General features: G+C 31.8%; 3 protein-coding genes and 1 pseudogene across 3 annotated transcripts; 2 read left to right on the plus strand and 2 right to left on the minus strand.

Moving 5' to 3' along the window:
* Nucleotides 1–3,339: 3,339 nt before the first annotated feature.
* On the minus strand, nucleotides 3,340–5,772 carry LOC132316352 (F-box protein At5g07610-like). Its single transcript, XM_059814845.1, has 4 exons — nucleotides 5,356–5,772; nucleotides 4,672–5,214; nucleotides 3,490–3,609; nucleotides 3,340–3,387 (listed from the first exon to the last, which is right to left on the minus strand). The coding sequence occupies exons 1-4, from the start codon at nucleotides 5,770–5,772 to the stop codon at nucleotides 3,340–3,342; spliced, it is 1,128 nt and encodes a 375-aa protein (XP_059670828.1).
* Nucleotides 5,773–7,990: 2,218 nt separating this feature from the next.
* Nucleotides 7,991–8,556, plus strand: LOC132316354 (putative F-box/FBD/LRR-repeat protein At5g22670). Its single transcript, XM_059814846.1, has 2 exons — nucleotides 7,991–8,009; nucleotides 8,198–8,556. The coding sequence occupies exons 1-2, from the start codon at nucleotides 7,991–7,993 to the stop codon at nucleotides 8,554–8,556; spliced, it is 378 nt and encodes a 125-aa protein (XP_059670829.1).
* A 770-nt stretch (nucleotides 8,557–9,326) lies between these two features.
* LOC132316355 (F-box protein At5g07610-like) lies at nucleotides 9,327–10,601 on the minus strand. Its single transcript, XM_059814847.1, has one exon. The coding sequence runs from the start codon at nucleotides 10,599–10,601 to the stop codon at nucleotides 9,327–9,329; it is 1,275 nt and encodes a 424-aa protein (XP_059670830.1).
* A 4,603-nt stretch (nucleotides 10,602–15,204) lies between these two features.
* Nucleotides 15,205–21,301, plus strand: LOC132316356 (U1 small nuclear ribonucleoprotein 70 kDa-like; annotated as a pseudogene).
* The last annotated feature ends 227 nt before the right edge of the window (nucleotides 21,302–21,528 follow it).

Raw genomic sequence — 21,528 nt, forward strand, 5'->3', positions numbered from 1 at the left:
AAATGCAAAAAAAATCTCCCTAAATTAATAATATATTACAATTAGCACTCTTGAATTATAAAAAATTTCTATAAACTATAAATTTATTGCGATCAAGGACACTCCGGTACATGAGTTGATAGGAAAACAAGATTACCCTTACATAAAATGACAAAGTGGGAGACAACCTGCAAACTGAATCAAATGAGGTGGCAATTGTAATCTCAACAACCAATGATTATTTCACAACACAACCAACCTAATCACTTTTCCACAGACAGTTATCATTTTTGGCATCAACCAAACAACTCTCCTTTGGCAAATTTGATGCAAACAATGGCTTTGGAGAGGACGATCATGGCATCAATGGAAAAGCTACCGAAGTCGAGGTCGCCGAAAGGGTTAGGAAGGTGACGGTCCGACGGAGATCATTAGTGTCGTTTGTTCTCTCTAATATATATGTATATATATATATATATATATGAGTAATAGAGATGAGTGACTGATTTATTTTATTTTTATTTATTTATTTTTTTTGTCTTTAATCGATTTGGAGTTTGGTGATTTTGGACATATATGGAAATTACTTAATTTGAGAGCAGTATCAGCGTGAGAATAATTGGGTGGGTTGAGAAATCTAAGATTAGGGTTTCGGTTATGGAGATTGGGATCAATGAGACCAGAGGGTTTTGGAGGTTCTTTGGACATTCAGTGTTGGAAAGAATTGCAATACCAGGTAGTTCATACGGGGAATTCAATCTGATATATAGAGTGATATATATATATATATATATATATATATATTACAGTTAGAGAGAGTGAGAATTATGAATTTTTGAGGAAGAAAGGTCTATACATATAGAACGATATATATATAAAGGGAGTGAGTGATTTAACCCATCTCTTCAACTTTCTTGCTCCTATTTGGCCTAACTTTTCTGTAAAAATCAAAACAACAATATACATATATACACACACAAACACAAACACACATATATATTCTGTTTTTGAACCTCGACGCTCCTCCTCCGGTGCCGCCATCGGTTACCTTTTCACGCTCGATTCAGTCATGATTGAGGAGGAATTGGAGTTTGATGAAGCAGACAATTAGGTTGTCCTCTATATTGAAAAGGATATTGAGGAAGAAGCATACAACTTGATGAAGCTGTCACTGGATCTAGTTGGGTTTTCGTGACTGATAATGCAGAGGTTATGTCTTAGGTGGTGTTTGGGTGATAAGGTGTTTTGGTTTAACTTATACAAAAAATAATAATAATAATAATAATAATAATAATAGTAATAAAAGGGTATTATTGTACTTTAATGCTTACAAGGGTATTATGGAATTTTAGTTTTAAATATTGGTCACGTGATCGCACTTGCTACTTTTTCCGGTTATATTAACTGGAGCATCGCCGGATGGACTAATCTGTAATAAAAATGTATAATTCAGTGGATTTTTTGCAATTTTTATAATTTAAAGGGATTTGTTGCATATTTCCTAATAGTTAGGAATTTTTTTTGTAATTAACCCTAAAAATTATATATAAATAAACAAGAAACCTAACTAATAAAATATAGTACTAAATACAATAAAATTGAACTACATCTCAATAGGCAGGGCGGAGTTGGTAGGGGGCCATGGGTGGCCATTGCCCCTCCAAAAAATTTCAATTTTTTTTAGTACCCTTCAAAATATTTATATTGTAAATAAATTTAATTTATAATCCCAAAATTTATAATAAATTCTAATCCCCCCTCCAATATTGTAAAATTATTATTTTCTGGTTAAATAGCATGTAATTTTCCATAAAAGAAAGGGCATTAATATTGTAAGTTCACAAAACTTTCTCAATAAATCAAAATTTTCATGTGATTTTTGGAAAAAAAATTTATGGGAAAATTAAATAGTTATGGAAAGTGATTTTCCTCAAAAATTTTACTTTTCTTGCTAACAAAACTCCTAAAATGTTTTAAAAAATTTCATTTACTTTCTTTTCTTACTATTTTCATCCAACCAAATGAAGTCTAAAGATGGTGTTTACAAGAAAATTATTTAGAATTATATATAAATGTCTATCAACAAGTCTCGGGAGTATGAGAAGAAAGAAAAATTAAAGTATTGTGAGAGCACAATAGCAAGAATGCCAACAACAATAATGATATTATATAGGGTAAAGTGTAAAAAAAAACCCCTTGAACTATGTTTGAATTTGCAAATAACCTGCTTGAACTATATTTTGTGCATTAAATTCCCTAAACTATCTTATTTTGTTGCAACATACCCCAAAGACTATATTATATTTTATTAAATGACCATAATACTCCTTCCTATTGAATTACATTTAATATATTTTTCTTATTTAAATAAATTATGACAAAAATCATACTAATTTGAAGAGATATTTTTCATTAAATTTGTACAAATTTACCTTTAATTTTTTAAATTAATTATTTAAATAAAAAAATTTAGTATAAATTTTTTAAAAAAATCAATTAATTTTTTAATTTTTAATGATTATATTACATGAAAAGAAGGTATTTTTTTTAAAAGTATTTTATTAAATTTTCATCAATATATTGTATGAAAAGGATGATATATTTTTTACGATAAAAATATTTAAATTGGTTATGATATGTTTTATTATAAATAATAAAATTTTAATAATAAGTTAATCAATTTAGAATATGGTAATTACAAATCCATTTATTATTATTATTTTTTTCATTTTTACAATAATTTGATACTAAAAATAAAATTAAGGTAAATAGTATAATTAATATTTATATAAGAGAAAAGATAATATAAATAATTTAATAGCTGGAAAATTTTAATGAGAAAGGGTAAAATAGTCTTTTGTGATAAATTTGTTCTTAATTGCAACAAATCAATAGTTAGGGAGCGGTTTTTAGTTCAGAGGAGTTATTTGCAAAAGGGTAATAGTTTAAAGGTTTTTTTTGCACTTAATCCTATTATATATGTTAATATTTTTAGTTATAAATAAAAATAAAAAAAATCTTTAACTACTCATTATATAAATTATTAAAATACTTCTCTATTTTTATCATAATAATTGTGTTTTATTAAAACTTGTGAGATTTGTTTAGTTAGAATTATTTATTAAAGTTTTTAAATCTTTCATCAAGCTAATAATGATATATATTTGCCAAATTAAAATCAAAGTATTCAAAAAAAAAAAAATCAAAATTAAAATTTTGAAAATTTGAGACAATTACTAAAGAAAATTTGATTTTCTTTCTTATATTAGTATTCCATATATATTTTTTTAGGTTGCACTTTTTTTTTGGATTATATATTTTCAATATATATGTATATTTACACACCTACTATGATACAGATCAGATACAACTCCCATTGTCTGAGATTGAAGCCATGGTTCTGTAATGCTGAAATGAGAATTTTTGTAGTAGTCAAGCAATTATAAAAATAAAAAAAAAAGAATTATCTTTTGTATTTAACAAATGAACTCCTATGAGATAAAAGTTTACCTGCTTGAAACACTTCGTACTTGGCCTTTTGCTTCCGCTAATCCTTCTAAATTTATGGATGTGATTTTGGATGATTGGTCTTCCGGCTGCTTCAAACTCTTCCTCTTCCTCTTCCTCTTCCTAAGATAGCAATTGTTCATTTCAAATGGAGTTATGAGTCATGACACAGTCACCATGGAGTTGTGTTGTAGTTGACTCTTGAAAATAGAAGTTTGACGCTTAAAGTTCCCAAAAAAAAAGAAAAAAAAGAATGGGTGGTGTGGTATTAAATTATTATTCATCAATCCCTTATAAAGACACGTCACAAAATCATTCTGTTCGTGGAGTGGGACAATATGTTTATGCACTGTGATTATACGTAGAAATAATGAAGTTGGAGAAAATTGTATATACTATTGTATATAATTTTTTGAATAAAGTACCCTAGAATGTGAATAGTTCAAAAACTCGCTCTAACATGTTAAGGCCTTTGAATATGATAGGCGTGACCAATTTCATGAGAATAACCAATTTCTTATTTTTATATTTGCATTTTGGTATTAATAAAAAATATTAAATAAATTGTTAAATGGATCATGTCAGATTAATTATTTTATAAATGAATCATATTTGAATTAACTCATATAATAAAATACTTTTATTTCAACGTGACACGAATACAAATTTATCACCCCTAACTGTTCTTCTTGATAACTTTCGTAATTAAAATTAAAGGGCTCTTTTGAATTGGAGATGTGGGGGTAACGAACTCTTATCATTTGCTGTATCTGTTTTTGAAAGAAAATTAGTAAAGTAGTATAATAGCAACACAACCAAGTAAACATCTGTGAACCCAAAGAATAAGAGAATTTTTCTAAGTAGAAAAAGGACAACTAAAACTCTGAAAATAGTTACAGCCCAAGTGATCAATGAATACCATAAAACAAAATAATATTAATATAATAAAATTGATGGACATAAAACAACTAAAATAATAAAGTAAATAGATTTTAAGATTGGAGTTGAAGCTAGAATTAGAACACTGAAATAGAAACCACCCAACCCTAAGGGATTAGGATGTACCACCACGATCAATCAAACAGGAAAGAGTGTCTCAATGTAACTATGGATACAAGAGTGTTTACGCCACCGAAAACAATCAGACCAAAGATCATACCAAGATGCAATAGGATGGCGTGGTACATTAACACGCTTCTTAAATGTGTTCTCCTTAATGTTGTAGGAGATGATCATATAATTCATCTCGGTACGTACAAGAAGTAACAAAAACACATCCCCTTCATCTTCAACATGGATAAAACTAAGCGCTGTATCCATGCAGACAACCTCTAATGAAAGATCAACAACCATCGTCGTCGAATACTTGGGTGTCCACTTGGAGTAATCACTTTCCATCTCCAAGACGTTGACATTGAATCCCATATTATCATAATATCTAATATAATGCAAATGACCTCCGGACTCCCCAAAATGCCGGCATTTAAAACCTGTAGTGTAGTTATACGGTGGAGATGGCATTGGGCAAAATCTTTCTTGATCAACATCCAAGTATAAGGAAGTTTTTTCTTCGCGGAAAGAAAGCCAATGGATGGAACCATTGCAATAGACTCCTTCACTCAAGTTCACACTATGAAAATCACCATTTAGTGGTGATCTCCGCCAGTCATTGGTTTCCGACGAATAAATATGTATTTGAATCGGGCAGGCACTACCAGGCTTTAAAGCCTTAATTACCAAAACAACTTTGTAGTGAAGTGATTTTAAAGGATCGAAAACCAAATATACATTGTCACCAAGGAAAGAAGTGAAAGTGACCGGAAAAGGCTACGGAAGAGTAGAGAATTGCTTGGTAGTAGGATTATAAACGTGGTACGAGTACGACTCCCTCCAACCAGAACCAGAACTACAGCTCTGCAGCTTAGAAAAATAGACAAGTAGAAAACCATTACGAGAGTCTATGATTCTAGCAGCAGGTGAATTGTTTTCTTCTCCACCATTAATAATGGTTGCAATATCACATTGATTCCTTAAGTCGTCGGAGTGAGTGAGAGGAACGTATTTGATGGTTTCAGGTCGGGATCTAGGGTTGAAGAAAAGGCCGGAGACTTTGGGATGATGATGGGATTGCCAGAGGAGAGAGAAGCGAGGAGTGGAGATGAAAGAGAGCCATGCTTTCGAGACTGACTTGAACCGAATGAGGGATTTCGCTGGCAGACGCTGAAGGATCTCCACCGTCAGCTTCTTGTTGCCACCGATTATTTCAGCAGCAGTGGAAGCAGCCATTCAATCAAACTTTTTCGTCCCTCTCTTGGGATTTGAATCTTTTTTTTGTTTTTTTTTGAAATTTTTGGGATTTGAATCTTGTGACTATGTTTGGTGTAACACACGCCGTATTTATAATATAAAAAAAAATTTAGTCATTATGAAACCTAAGAAGTTAAAAGAAAATTTATAACATAAGGAAACTAAAAAAAAAATAAAGACAAAAAAAAAAAACTACCTAATACAGTATTAAACTTGGTATAAAAATTATATATAAATAAACAAGAAACCTAAATAATAAAAACTAGTACTAAACACAATAAAATTGTACTACATCTCGATAGGGTACTCCAAAACTCCAAATCATTCCTTCTCAACAGAGGGCGGGGCTAGGGGTGGCCATGGACCCCCCAAATATTTTCAAAATTTTTTTTAGTAGCCTCCAAAATATTTATATTGTAAATAAATTTAATTTATGATCCCAAAATTTATAATAAATTTTAATTTGCCTCCCAAAAATATTGTAAAATTATTAATTTATGGTTGAATAACATGTAGTTTTCCATAAAAGAAAGGGCATTAATATTGTAAGTTCACAAAACTTTCTCAATAAATCAAAATTTTCTTGTGAGTTTTGGAAAAAAATTTATGGAAAAATTAAATTGTTATGGAAAGTGATTTTTCTCAAAAATTTTCTTAAAAAATTCCTATTTCCTTTCTTTTCTTACTATTTTCATCTAACCAAATAAAGTCTAAAGATGGTGTCTACAAGAAAATTATTTAGAATTATATATAAATTTTTATCAACAAGTCTCGGGAATATGGTAAGAAATAAAAACTAAAGTATTGTGAGAGCTCAATGGCAAGAATGCCAACAACAATAATGATATTATATATGTTAATATTTTTAGTTATAAATAAAAAAATCTATAACTACTCATTATATAAATTATTAAAGTACTTCTCTATTTTAATCATAATAATTGTGTTTTATTAAAACTTGTGAGATTTGTATAGTTAGAATTATTTATTAAAGTTTTAAATCTTTCATCAAGCTAATAATGATATATATTTGCCAAATTAGAATCAAAGTATTAAAAAAAAAAAAAAAAATCAAAAATCAAAAATCAAAAATTAAAATTTTGAAAATTTGAAACAATTGCTAGAAAAAATTTGATTTTCTTTCTTATATTAGTTTTCCATATATATTATTTCCAAGACCTAAACGAAAAGAGGAGAGGAATTAATTGCCCAGCAAGAAAGGAAACAATAAATAAGCATTGCGGATGAGTGGTCCCAACCCTATACGTATTCGAGAGTAATTTACCAAAACTTTAAAGTAAATTATTGTCAAACAAAGTAAACTTTTTTATTACTATTTTTTTTACTTTTGTGTTATTTTAAAATTCTGACTGGCTTCAAATATCTAAGTATATATTGAATAAGGGAGGCCCATAATAATGGTAAATGGTTTCTCAACAAATATATATTTTAATTGAAATTATTAAGACAATTCAATTACAAAAAAACACCAAATAAAATATTCATATTAATTTTTTTATTGAAATAATAAAAATGTCTATAGTAATTAAATTAAAACTGGTTAATTAGATTGTCTAAAGGGTATAATCAAGTTAAACATGTAATTAATTAAATGAATTGACATTATGACACAAACACAATTAAAATTAAAGTAGTGCTATACATCTGAAATAATATTTGACATATTTATCTTGAGTATGATGTGGCCATAATTAAAAACACACAATTGTCTTATATTTATATTTATATATATATATAATAAAAAGGGAGGTTTTGAACTTTACTTTTATACATTACACTCTATTTTCCTTTATTCTTTAAAATAATATAAGAATAAGGTCACTCGTAGTATTCTCTCTTTACCATGTAGTACTTCTATTTCCTTCCTGAAGATTGTGTGTGTGTATACCTCACTTGAAATCCTGGCTCCGTCACTGATTGTAAGAGCAACAAGAATGCAACAACAATAATGTGTGTTTTATTAAAACTTGTGAGATTTGTTTAGTTAGAATTACTTATTAAAGTTTTAAATCTTTCATCAAGCTAATAATGATATTTATATTTGCCAAATTAGAATCGAAGTATTCAAAAAAAATCAAAAATCAAAAATTAAAATTCGACCTGCGATATGTATAGGATGAATCAGATGTGAGTTCTTCCAACTTCATGAACTTTGTTGATCAAGTATTTCTTAATCATGAATTGTCCAACATTCAGTAGGTCTGTTTATGCTCTAGAAGATCCGGACCGCATCAATGTTACTTTGACATTGATATATCAAAAATATATACATGGATAAGTTTAGCCATAAAGCGTGGTGTTCAAGAACTTGATATTAGGATTAAACCACCTAAAGAAAATTTTCATTTACCTTCAAGCTTTTTCACTTGCCCAACATTGGCAGTCTTAAAATTGGGAGTTGGACTAAGTTTCAGTGCTGTTCCTCGCTCGGTCCATTTTAAAAGTCTTAAGGTCCTCCATGTTTCAATTGATCGTCCCAACAATGACTTGGCACAAAATCTCTTTAGTAATTGCCCTGTTCTTGAGGACCTGTTCATCCTAGGAAATGTTGAGAGTGATGAAGAACTTGTATTTGATGTCTCCGTACCGGCCCTAAAAAATTTTAAGTTTCTTTTAGCCGGAGAAGAATACAAAGTTTTAGTAGATGCACCGATTCTTGAGTATCTTTCTGTTCAAAATGTTTGGATGCCTTCCTATGTGCTAAAGAACGTAACATCGTTGATTGACATGCTGATAAAGTAGTTGTGCTTCTCAGAGGAATTTGTAGTGTCAAATATCTATCTCTAGGGCACTCGTATCATGGGGGTACTTCTTTTCTTGATCATACTATTAATGTAGAATCTCTTATTCTTCTATATTTGTTGGAATTAATTGTTATTTTTTAAATTTGATTAAGTATATGCAGCACTCTCATTTGACTATTATGTTAATATGTTACTAAGGCTCTCGACTATGTTGATGATATGAAACTGCTTTCGTTCCCTAATCTGATTCGGCTGGATCTCCATTTTCACAATTGCTGTGGCTGGAAATGTCTACTAGACTTGCTCAATAACATGCCCTATATGAGGTATTTAATGTTCATTTGTTAATTTTATTTACATTGTAAGAACAAATATCAATTAAAATTGAACACCAATCAGCATTCAGCACCAATCAGCAGAAAGCAGTACTTTAGAGAGGATTAGTCAATTCACAATGCAGTGCTAAAATAAAAATAAAAATAATAAATAAATAACACGTACCTGATAACTCTAGTAATAAGATGATTTTTCTAAGCAGAACAGGGGCAACTATAACTCAAAAATAGTTAGAGCTTAAGTGATCAATGAATACCATAAAACAAAATAATATTAATATAATAAAATTGATGTACATAAAACAACTAAAATAGTATTAATAAATATAATGTGAAGTAACTAGATTTTAAGATTAGAGTTGAAGCTACAATTAGAACACTGAAATAGAAAACACCTAACTCTAAGTGGATTAGAATGGACCACCACGATTAATCAAACAGGAAAAAGTGTCTCAATGTAACGATGGATACGAGGGCACGGCGTCCACGAACAACCATCACGCCGCCACGAACCACCATCATTCCAAGATGTAACGTGATGCCGTGGTACATCACCAAGCTTCTTAAGGGTGTTCTCCTTAATGTTGTAGGAGATGATCATATAATTCATCTTGGTGAGTACAATAAGTACCAAAAACACATCCTCTTCATCTTCACCATGGATTAAAGTAAGCGTTGTATTGTTGCTGACAACCATCTTCATCTGATCCTCTAATGCAAGAGGAACGACCATCCTCGCGTTAAGGCAAACTACATACTTCGTTGTCCACTTGGAGTAATCACTTTCCATCTCGGAGACGTTGACATGGAAGGATCCCCTACAATCAAAATTTATAATATTATGCAAATGACCTCCGGACTCCCCAAAATAAGCGTTATATGGCGGAGATGGCATTGGGCGAAATCTTTCTTGATCGACATCAAAGTACAAGGAAGTTTTTTCTTTGTCGTAAGAACACCAATGGATGGAACCATTCCAATAGACTCCTTTATTCAAGTTCACACTATTTAATGATTTATTTAATGATTTCGGGAAAGGATGAAAATCATCAATATCATCATCCAGTGGTGATCTCCGCCAGTCATTGGTTTCCGACGAATAAATATGTATTTGAATCAAGCAGGCACTACCATGCTCTGAAGCCTGAACCAAAACAACTTTGTAGTGGAGTGATTTTAAAGGATCGAAAATCAAATATACATTGTCACCAATGGAAGAAGTGAAAGTGACCGGAAAAGGCCATGGAAGAGTAGAGAATTGCTTGGTAGTAGGATTATAAACGTGGTACGACCGCCTCCAATCGATACTACAGCTCTGCGTCTTATTAAAAGAGACGAGTAAAAAACCATTACGAGAGTCTATGATTCTAGCATAGATATCATGAGGAAAGAGAGGTGGTGAATTGTTTTCTCCTCCACCATTAATAACGGTTGCAATATCACATTGATTCCTCAAGTCGTCGGAGTGAGTGAGAGAAACGTATTTGATGGTTTCAGTTCGGAACAAAGGGTTGAAGAAAAGGCCGGAGACTTTGGGATGATGATGGGATTGCCAGAGGAGAGAGAAGCGAGGAGTGGAGATGAAAGAGAGCCATGCTTTAGAGACTGACTTGAACCGAATGAGGGATTTCGCCGGCAGATACTGAAGGATCTCCACTGCCAGTTCCTCGTTGCCGCCGATGATTTCATCTGCAGCGGTGGAAGCCATTCAATCAAACTTTTTCTTGGGATTTGAATCTTGTGACTATGTTTGGTGCACCGTGTGTATATAAAATTATTATTTTATATATATAAAAAAAAAGGACATCCTAAAATATTTGAAAATTTTCCATTTCCTTTTTTTCTTACTATTTTCATCTAACCAAACGAAGTCTAAAGATGGTGTTTACAAGAAAATTATTTAGAATTATATATAAATTTCTATCAACAAGTCTCGAAGTATGGAAAGAGAGAAAAACTAAAGCATTGTGAGAGTACAATGGCAAGAATGCCAACAATAATAATGATATTATATATGTTAATATTTTTAGTTATAAAAAAAAATAATAATTAATTACTCATTATATAAATTATTAAATTATTTCTCTATTTTAATCATAATAATTGTATTTTATTAAAACTTGTGAGATTTGTTTAGTTAGAATTATTTATTAAAATTTTTTAAATATTTTATCAAGCTAATAATATATTTGCCAAATTCGAATCAAAGTATTCAAAAAAAAAAAAAAAAATCAAAAATTAAAATTTTAAAAATTTGAAACAATTACTAAGGTTCTGTTTGGTTAGATGGAAATAAGATAGAAAAGAAAAGAAATAGAAAGTAAAAGAAAAGTGAAGTGAATAGGAAAAAAAAAATAGATTTTCTAGTATGCATTTGGTTGGTATGAAAATTTATCTAAGACAATCGTAGAAAAATATTAATTTGTTACTTTGGATAGCATGAAAATGAAAAGAAAGTGATTATGCATACCAAAACTACCCTTATGAAGTAAAATGATGGATTATTAAATTCAAATATATAATTGTTTATATTCATTTTTATTATTTATATTTAGAATAAGGTTTCATAATATTTCCTTAGATAAAACTAATTATTAATTTAAGATAAATTTTTTTTTAAAAAAATCAGAGATGAAGAGGCAATATTACTGTTTGGGAGGAAAATCAAATATTAAATCATAATATATATATATATCCGGATTATAAGTGGCTAGAATTGCAACATAGAATAGACGATTAAAAATAAATAAAAAATTCTATTTAGAAGCAGGATCTATTTTGAGCAATTTTACCAAAAAAAACTTATCTAAGAATATAAGTTGTTTTGAAGAACTGGGTAAAATAGGAACAACAAATAAATAAGTGTTTCTTTCATGCTTTATTTTCGCGTGTTTTTCGAAGGAAAAATTTTGAAGGAAAATAATCAATAAGGGAAACTAAATTTTCCATTAGTTTTCTCTTTCTATCTATCCAAACTCTAAAAAAAATTAAAAATTTTTTGGTTCCTTTCTTTTCTAGCTGTTTCCATCTAACCAAACAAAACCTAAAGAAAATTTGATTTTCTTTCTTATATTAGTTTTCCATATATATTTTTTTAGGTTGCACTTTTTTTTTGGATTATATATTTTCAATATATATATACAGATCAGATACAACTCCCATTGTTTCAGATTGAAACCATGGTTCTGTAAATGAATGAAATGAGAATTTTGTAGTAGTCAAGCAATTATAAAACAATAATAAAAAAAATTAGAAAGAATTATCTTTTGGTTTTTTTACAAATGAACTCCTATGAGATAAAAGTTTACCTGCTTGAAACATTTCGAATACAAATTTATCACCCATTAACTCTTTAAATAAAATTCATTGAGATAAATTTATATTGTGTGTCAGCGGAGCAATTTACTTTTTTTTTTAATGTCAATAACTTAAGATTTTAAAATACAAACTTTATTCTTATTATATCAATTTTATTTTAATTTTAAATAAAAAGTATTAGGGTAAATTACATTACAAGGTTTGCCATTATTTTTTGCACAAAATTTCATATTATATTACTGTTAACGGTTGTAAAGAAAATTTCTGACTCTAATACGAATGTCTATTGTGTTTCTCTTAATAATATTCTTGAAAACTTTGATGCTTTGAGTTAGTGATTTGACATGTAAATATGTCTCAAAAATAAATTTATCAAAAAGAAAAAGAAGACATTTGGTGATCCTCGGCATTATTCGTTAAATTAATGGCCATTAACCCTAATTGTATGAGCTCTCTCCAAAGAAGATGACTTTGAATGTTCAATTTGATATATGTACGTTTGTTTGAATTTTTTAAAAAATAAAAATAGAAAATTGCACATTCTGATTTATAAGATTGCTAAATGAACGAATTTCAAGTACAAAGTAGAAATGAGTTATTTGAAATTTATGCCCAAAATAATTGCATCATAATTGTTATAATATATATCACTCATAACTTTGATTAATAGTTCTTATACCATAAGGCAATAATAGAAATTTTCTATTTATGTAAATAAATCATATTTTATTTTAAATTAGTACATTTAAAAGTTTTGCAGTGATTTCATTTCTACAATCTCATTTTGTTTCACATTGAAAACAAAACAATAAAAACCAATTGCTTTTTTAAAACTTCTCATTTTGTTTCTCTCTCAAAACCATTTACAATAATTTCAAAATTTTCCAACAGAAAATCCAACAAAAAACTACAATAAAACATAAACCACACATATGCAATGAATTTTTTTTGAATAAAAATATTCCACTGAAGTAAATGAAAATTTCAACAATGGCACACAGCACAGCCTTAATTAATAAAAAGAAAATAAAAAAAGAAAAATTACAAAAATGCAAAGGTAAAACTGAATGAGCAGTGAGAATTTGAGAGAGCACATGCGTAGTGGTGACGACTAAGGGTGTGCACGGTCCGGTTTGGACCGAATTTGAAGTATTTTGAGACCAAACCATTTATAACGGTTCTATCATTTTTGAAACCAGACCAAACCATAAAGTGCATGGAACCAAACCAAACCAAATTGCGAAAAACCGGATTGGTTCGGTTCGGTTTGTCGGTTTCAGTTGATTTCCCTTTTATTATATTTTAATTTAGATGGGGCAAAGATATATATATATATATATATATATATATATATATATATCAACTAACATTGATATAACACGCCAAAAAAAAAAAAAAAAATGAATTTTAATAAGAAATAAAGGAAAGAAAATTGAGATATATTTGAAAGGAAAGAAAATTAAAAATTAAGATATATTTGAAAGGAAAGAAAATTGAGATATATTTGCAAAAGGGAAATTTAACTTTTTGAAAAAGAAATTTAAGGAATTTAAAGAACAAAAGAAAGAAAAGGGGCACGTGAGAACTTACTTGATTTAGGTTTAGAATATAATATACATGTATAAATATATATATTATATAACATAATATAACATATTAACGGTTCGGTCAGGGCTGATCCGGTCCGACACGACTCTAAACCAGATCAGACCGAAGAATTACGATTTCATAATTTTGGGCCCATGACCAGACCAAACCGCTATACAACTAGACCAAACTGCTCGACTCAGTACGGTCTGGTCCGGTCTAATTTTTCAATTTATCAGATTTTTTGAACACCCCTAGTAAAGACGGTGCTACTAAGTGACGAAGCAAACTAAACAACAAAACGATGACCAAAATACAGTCATAGTCAACTTTCTTATATATACTCAGACACACACATATATATATTACTAAAACAATAAATATGAGTTGTGTTCAAAATATATACCTCAATATATTTTTTTTTTGGAATGTTAAGCAAATATATTTATGTAAGCATAATTACAAAGAAGTCCAGGTTGTGCCGGAACAAATGGCAGTGGCAAGAGTCTAAATGACTCAACCCGATGCTGAGCTTGATATTTCAAATCACTTATCTAACACGTCAACTCAAAAACGAGAAGATCTGAACAAATCCCATAGCAAACCCCACCTGTTCTCCCTCTTTTTCGTCAAAACTCTATGTCGTCTCCCTCAATTGACGCCGTCCGGCGGTCTTGGAGGCGGACGAGAAGATGAAGGATTATATTCCCAGTCCTTCAAGGCTAGGAGAGCTTCCATACGGTTTCTAAGAGAGTAAGATTGTAGTTTTCCTCTGATCGAACTTGAGATTGAAAGAAGAATTGAGTTCTGCGAAGAGCTCTTGTTCTTGAAGATTCTGCAGTTGCCCTCTTGCCATAAATGGTAAATAGTTGCTGCGAAGGCTAGCTTGATGACTTGGTTCTGGAATTTTTTTTCACGCCAGTGAAAGGAGACCCATGCCACAAGGTCACTCCAATTCGCCGGGCAAATGTAAAATCCAAATTTCCCCTGCAAAAAGCTCCAAATTGGGGATGAGAACTGGCACTTAAAAAATAGGTGATCATGGCTCTCTGGCTCAAGGTTGCACAGACGACATATTCTTGATTGACGAAGGTGGGTCATCTTCCTCCTGTCCATTGTTGAAAGTCGCTTCTGAACTGCTAACCAGAGAATAAAGCTGTGCATTGGGATTGAAATTTGATTGTTGACTAAGTGATGCTATTCATTTTTCATTTTTCATTTAGTTTATTGAATTATTTTCATTTAGTTTGCTGTGAAAAATGAAAAATGAAAAATGAAAAATGAATTGATGATGCGCAAAATTTCAATCCATTTTAAGCTAAATAGTTGTGCATGAATAAGCAAAATAATCACATAATGCTTAAATATTGTTTCTTATTTATTTTTGTTTGATATCTTGGTAATCAATGTCAAGAATTCTTTTATGTCGTGTATTACGCATAGAAGTAAAGGCACATACTAGAAACCTTTATAGACTTTTTTGATGATTGATAAAGAGTATTATGTTACAGTTTTCAAATGTACTTTTGGCTTTTGCTGAGTAATTTTCTCAATTAATAATATGCATATTATTTTAAATACAGATTGGGCAAAGTCATCCCACTGGTTGACATCTAACCTTTTGAAGCTATTTGAGCCTCGACCTCCATTGGAGTACAAACCACCTCCAGAGAAGAGAATATGTCCTCCGTATACAGGTTATATCTCCACTCATTTAATGAATTTTATCAACCTGGCATTAATTTGTTGCGTTAAAGCTCTAAATTTCGTTGCCCTTTTTCATTTAATATTTTTCATTTTGTAGGGATGGCACAATTTGTTAGTAACTTTGCTGAGCCAGGAGATTCTGAATATGCTCCACCTGTCCAAGAGGCAGAAACTCCTGTAAGATACTGCCTTCAGTTGTGGAACTTATTATTCTTATTGATTTATATCATATGTTGATCCAATTTTGATTTTTGATTAATGACTTTTGTTCTCTAGAATGTAATATTTACGGTTGTTTGTGAAGTGATTTTTATTCAGTTATATTCCATGTTTTTTTATGCTTTTTTGCTAATGGCTGTTTGTCCAGAAGGTTGCCTTCTTATGTTGTTCATCGTGATAATTACTATTGAACAAGTGTGGTTCTTTTATTGATTCCATTGATTTTCTTATACATTACAAGTATATCTGTGTACTCAGTTATTATAAACACTACTAATACCACTACTAACAGATTTAATGTGTTTACTGACCAGTTGAAGCCTTTTAACTGTCAAATTTGATGCATCTTTGTTGAATTGGTGCTTACTAAATATTTTGATAATGTCTTAATATGCATGTGGCATGTAAAATTTTTATTTGCTCTGGTGATGGCTGAGGCTAACTTGGCTTTCAAGGGACAAAATTTTTGGAGTTCAAAGAAGTTTGCAAACAAGTGACTTTTTGTTTGATTGTAATGTAAAACTCGCCAGAGGTCATACTTTGAGAAAATTGTAGATGTTTCTAATAATTATATGGGATACTCATTGCTTTCATTCAAGATGGTCTGTATTAATTTTGAAGTGCAATGTCGACTATGATCTGCATTAGCCAACTGTGAGGTGCGGTAAAAGGATATGCAATATCTGTAGTTTTACATCTAGTATACTTGCCTTTGGTGAATTTGTCAAGTAAGCAGTTAGATACATGATAGGATGGCTTACATCCTGACACAACAATCTTACCCTGTGCCACTAGAAGTTGCAGAGACTGAATTGATTCAAGTATTTTGATCAGCAATTTATATCAAAGAATTTGATTGTTCTTGTTTATGTGCTATACTGCACAGAGTCGAGAAGATACTGCAATTTGGTATGGGGATTACCTACCATATGTATATGATGTGAAATCAAAGTTGCAAGTGATGGGTGAGTGGGTGACAAATGATCACGTTACACAATTATAGTAATTGTCTGCGGTTGTCTGTTAAGAATTGTGGGCTATTACAGATTTATCCATTATATTGTAATACATTTTTGCATTCTTCTGCAACTTAATTCTGTTTTGTATATATCTTTGTTGATTTTTTTTTTGGTGGATCAAGGTGCAAAGAAGGGCTAGAATACATCAGTTACGGCTAGAAGAGGGTGTGAAAAGCTGCTGAGGAGCTTGAGAAATGTGATAATGCTTTTTACCTTTTTAGTTATCATAAACTTGTTGAAACTGCTATCTCTAATATATATTTTTTTAATCTTCTATGCAGATGATCCGAGTAATGACCCAAGTATATCTGGCGATCCATACAAGACATTGTTTGTGGCTAGGCTTGTGAGTGATATTCTCCAATTATCAGTTTTCAAGTGTGTATTAAAAATTTGCTTGGTATTAATTGCTCGTATATTTTTGTTTGCAGAATTATGAAACGACAGAGAGTAGAATCAAAAGGGAGTTTGAGGCTTATGGGCCTATCAAACGGGTAGGTATTATAGAGCTTCCTAAAGGGGGCTCTGGTTATTACCTTTCGGTTCGGTAAGAGATTCACTTATTTGGTAGCTATATATATATTTATATATTTAGGAGGCTGAGGTTAATATATATATATATATATATATATATATATATATATATATATATTTTATTTATATTTCGTACATAATGCTAAGTTTTTTACCTTACATTTACTCTATCATGACTTCAGGTAACTGTTTTTTATAATTATTATATCATATTAGTTTTTGTTACGGTAAAATATCATATGATTGTTTTATAAATCAACGTTTCAAAATTTTAAGAGTGGCAATAATCAAATTTTAATTTGTAGAGAAGAAACCAAGGCTAAATAGTTATTAAATCATGCTTGGGCTTAGTAGTGACACGACATATAGTGGTAGCTTGGAGGAAACAAAATCTTTTTCCTCTCTTTCTAATAGTGCATTAATCTTGCCAAGTAAACTTATATTTGCTATGCGAAGTACATAGCACATAGTGCACAACAGAGGAATATCTGGATACAAAGGTGTTTTCAAGATATGTCATGTACATTGAGTAAGACCTCTAAATAGTAGGCGTTATGGTTATTTTTGCAATGCTTGTCCTTTAAAATCTCATTTTTATCAACTTCATATCGAGGTTGCATCAAAGTTGTCAAACTTTGTGCTTAGACGTCGAGCACACCTGGTGATACATTGTGCACGTTCTATTTGGCACTTACACCAAGTTTAAAGTGGAGAATGTGCATATCTTTTCCCTGAAATATATAACATTGAGCTGGTAATAAATTGCACAGGTATCATTGCTTATTTGCCTCTTCTAGTGTATGTGGGTTTCTGTCGTTTCTCTTCGATAAGTTCTAAGATATAGTTGGTTTTGAAATCTCCTTGGGGCTTGGGTGTTGTATTTTTTAAAGTGAAAGGTATTTTTTTATAGCATTAAGGTTCAATGTTTAAGCCGTATCCCTGGTAAGGGGTGATTCGTTTGTTCCACAAAAAGTATTTTTGGTACTTTGGTTTTCTACCAATTCAATGTAAAGATGGTGCTTCAGACTGCATGGAAAAGCTGAACACTTTATAAGTTAAGCAGAGCGGTGATGGATTGTGCCTTTTGGCCTTTATTTCCAAGCGAGAAAGGGAGACTCACAACTTTTTCCTGCACTGGGTAAAATATGTCGGGAGTATTAGTATCTCATTCTCTTCTAATTTAATTTGTAGTACGTGCTTTTATGCTACTAAAATTGTACTTTTGGCTTTAAAGGCTGTCAAAAAACATATCAGCAGTTGAGGAGATATCTGGTATTTCATTTATTATTTACAAATTACTTTGTTATTTAAAATAAATTTCCCTGGTAAGGGGACGTTAGTTTGTTCGGCAACTGGTAAATTGGCCACATACATCAGTTTTTCTGCAACTCTAGCAGTGGTGGTGATGCATCTCGCCTGGGGAAGCTGTATGATTTAAAGGTGAGCACGGCTCATGAGGCATAATGCCTGTCTGCCGTGCCATTAGGATTTATTGTTTCTAACTATTTCAATGCACACTTGATTGGTAAAGTTAATCAGCATCTGGAATAACATTCTGTTCATTGCTGCAGAATTTTGTCTTCTATGGCAGTAGCTTATTTATCTTATCCTTTGATTTTCAGATTTGATTAATTACAGATAAAGAATCAAGTAAACCCAGAGGATATGGTTTCATCGAGTATATGCACACGCGTGATATGAAGGGTTTTCTTTAATCTAATTTCTCTATTGGTCTCTATCTCATATATTTTGTATTTGGTTTGAGAGTGCTGCATGTATATTTCATACAGCTGCTTATAAACAAGCTGATGGGAAGAAGCTTGATAATAGAAGGGTGCTTGTGGGTGTTGAACGTGGTAGAACTGTTCCAAATTGGCGACCTCGCAGACTTGGTGGTGGACTTGGAACAACCAGGGTTGGAGGTGAAGAAGTAAACCAAAAGTATTCTGGGAGGTAATTAGCCTGGTTGCAACATTTTCACAAACTTTTTTGCATGATGAAAGGAGCCACAAAATTCTATGGGGTATCAAGATCTTTATTAATATGAATGTTTGAGAATGTTAATTAAAATGGGAAATGCGCTGTACATGGAGGTAGCCAAGAGAAAGTGTCTTAGTTTTGGGATTTAATTATCATATATAGGCTAACAACAATTTTGCATTTATTTTTGGAGTGTGATTTTCCATTAGAACTATAGCGATTGCACATGAGTTTGGGTGTGTGCTCTTATGTTACCCCCACCACTACACACCCAAAAAAAAAAAAAAATTTGCATATATTTATTGTAGGCTAAGAGATGGAGTTTCCCGCAGAACCTTTTTTTGCTTCCTTGGTCCCCTTTGAGTGAACAAATGGTAGAAAGATACAACTTGCTCTTGATTTGCTAATCTTATGCAAATGCTCTGAAACAGCTCCGGGTAGTTGATAACCTTTATTTTCCTCCTCGTTTAATGAGGTAGGTTATGATTGCTTTGTAATAATGCTGAGCTTCAACTGTAGTACAAAGTACCAAATGATTCTGCATGTTTTGGATGTTATTATTTTGTGAAATGTAATGTGCTTCTTGCTCTTCTTTGAATCCTCAGAGAGCTACAGCAGTCAGGAGGACCACCTCGGTCTGAGGAGCCAAGGACTCAAGATGATAGGCACGGAGAGCGGTAATATTTGTAGTAAATTTTTTGCCCTGTTTTGTTGGTTTTATTTATTTTATGTCCAAATGTAAGAACTTGTTGGAGGATAGAAATGATCACACAAACAAATTGGACCAGTTAGGAGATGGATTCCTTAATACAGTAATGCTCGAGTACTTTCGAACAGTAAATTATTGTGTTCCAGTACAAATATATATATATATATATATATATATATATATATATATATGCATAATAATTAATAGTTGAATGAGAAATTTTATGGACTGAAGTAAAAACCAGGTAAGCCTTCAATGGAATATAGGTTAGATTGTGGAGATTTTTTGAGATCCTTATTATGTCTTACTTATGTCTGCATATGACGTTTATGGTTGCTGTTGAATAACAATATTTCAGGGATAGGGAAAAATCTCGTGAAAGGGGAAGAGACAGAGAGAGAACGGGAGAAGTCTCGTGAACGCTCTCATGACAAGCCAAGGGATCGTGATCATAAAGAGGATAGGCACCACAGAGACCGGGACAGGAACCGGGACAAGGAGAGAGAGCGAGGTCGTGATCGTGACCGAACACGTGACCGTGAGCGGGATCGAGACCGTGGTCGGGATTACGAACGTGACTGGGACAGGGACCGTGATAGAGAGCGCGATCTGGAGCGTGACCGACCTCGATAAAGGGAAAGAGAGAAGGAAAGGGATTATGAAGTTGGGAACCTGACCTTGACCGCAAGCGTTCACGTGATAGAGAATATGACTATGAGCCGAGCAGGTGGAATCTAGACATGATCGTGACCGTCATGGTGAAAAGGAGTCTAACTATGATCCTGCTGAGCCAGAGGATGATCCTGGATGGTATGAAGAGTCTGGACATGGGCATAGGCGTCCAAAAGCTGAATACTATGAACATCAAGGCCGGCGTCAATATGATAAGATGGATGTCGAGGGTGATCACGACCACTATGATCATCCTGATTGTGATAATGATCAGTTTGATGAAATGGAGGATGACTACCATTATGATCGAGCAGCTTCCGAGTCTCATGAAAGGGAGAGGACTCGAGATTTGGACCGTGAATACCGACCCTCAGAAAGGTCACTTTCTCGCGAGTACGAGTACTAGGGATATTTGGTGCCTCTCAACTTCCAAGCTTGATTGGTGAGGAGACGGATGTTTGCTTTGTGCTCCTTTTTTTCTGTTTGATACGTCTTGTGGTGTTCTCATTAGAACCTATTTTGTTTGGTTGATTACTTCACCAATGGGGCCGCATATCTTAGTCTGTTTTTTGAAAATGGAGCGAATGAATAATTGTGTGAACATTTGCAATTTCACAACTGCAGTTTGAATTTTTGTAGTGGGATAAATTTGCTAGTGGCTTATGTAGTGGCTTGCAGGTTCTTTACTTGGTTGTCACCAAAATGAGCCTTGAGGTTTTTTTTGACAAGTGGATGAATATTATCCCAGCGGATGAGGAGTAATACTATAGTACGGATGAAGATTGGAAAGAATAGTATAGGAGAGTAAATTTGGAATCAAAGAGATACTCTGTCCCATGTCCTAGTAAATGTTTCACTCCCGTTAACATTATAAAATAACCTTTTCACTT

The sequence above is a fragment of the Cornus florida genome, unplaced genomic scaffold (genome assembly GCF_030987335.1).
Source record: "Cornus florida cultivar Cherokee Brave unplaced genomic scaffold, ASM3098733v1 CherokeeBrave_3.0.0_Hap2_Chr07, whole genome shotgun sequence".
Classification (NCBI taxonomy): Eukaryota; Viridiplantae; Streptophyta; class Magnoliopsida; order Cornales; family Cornaceae; genus Cornus; species Cornus florida.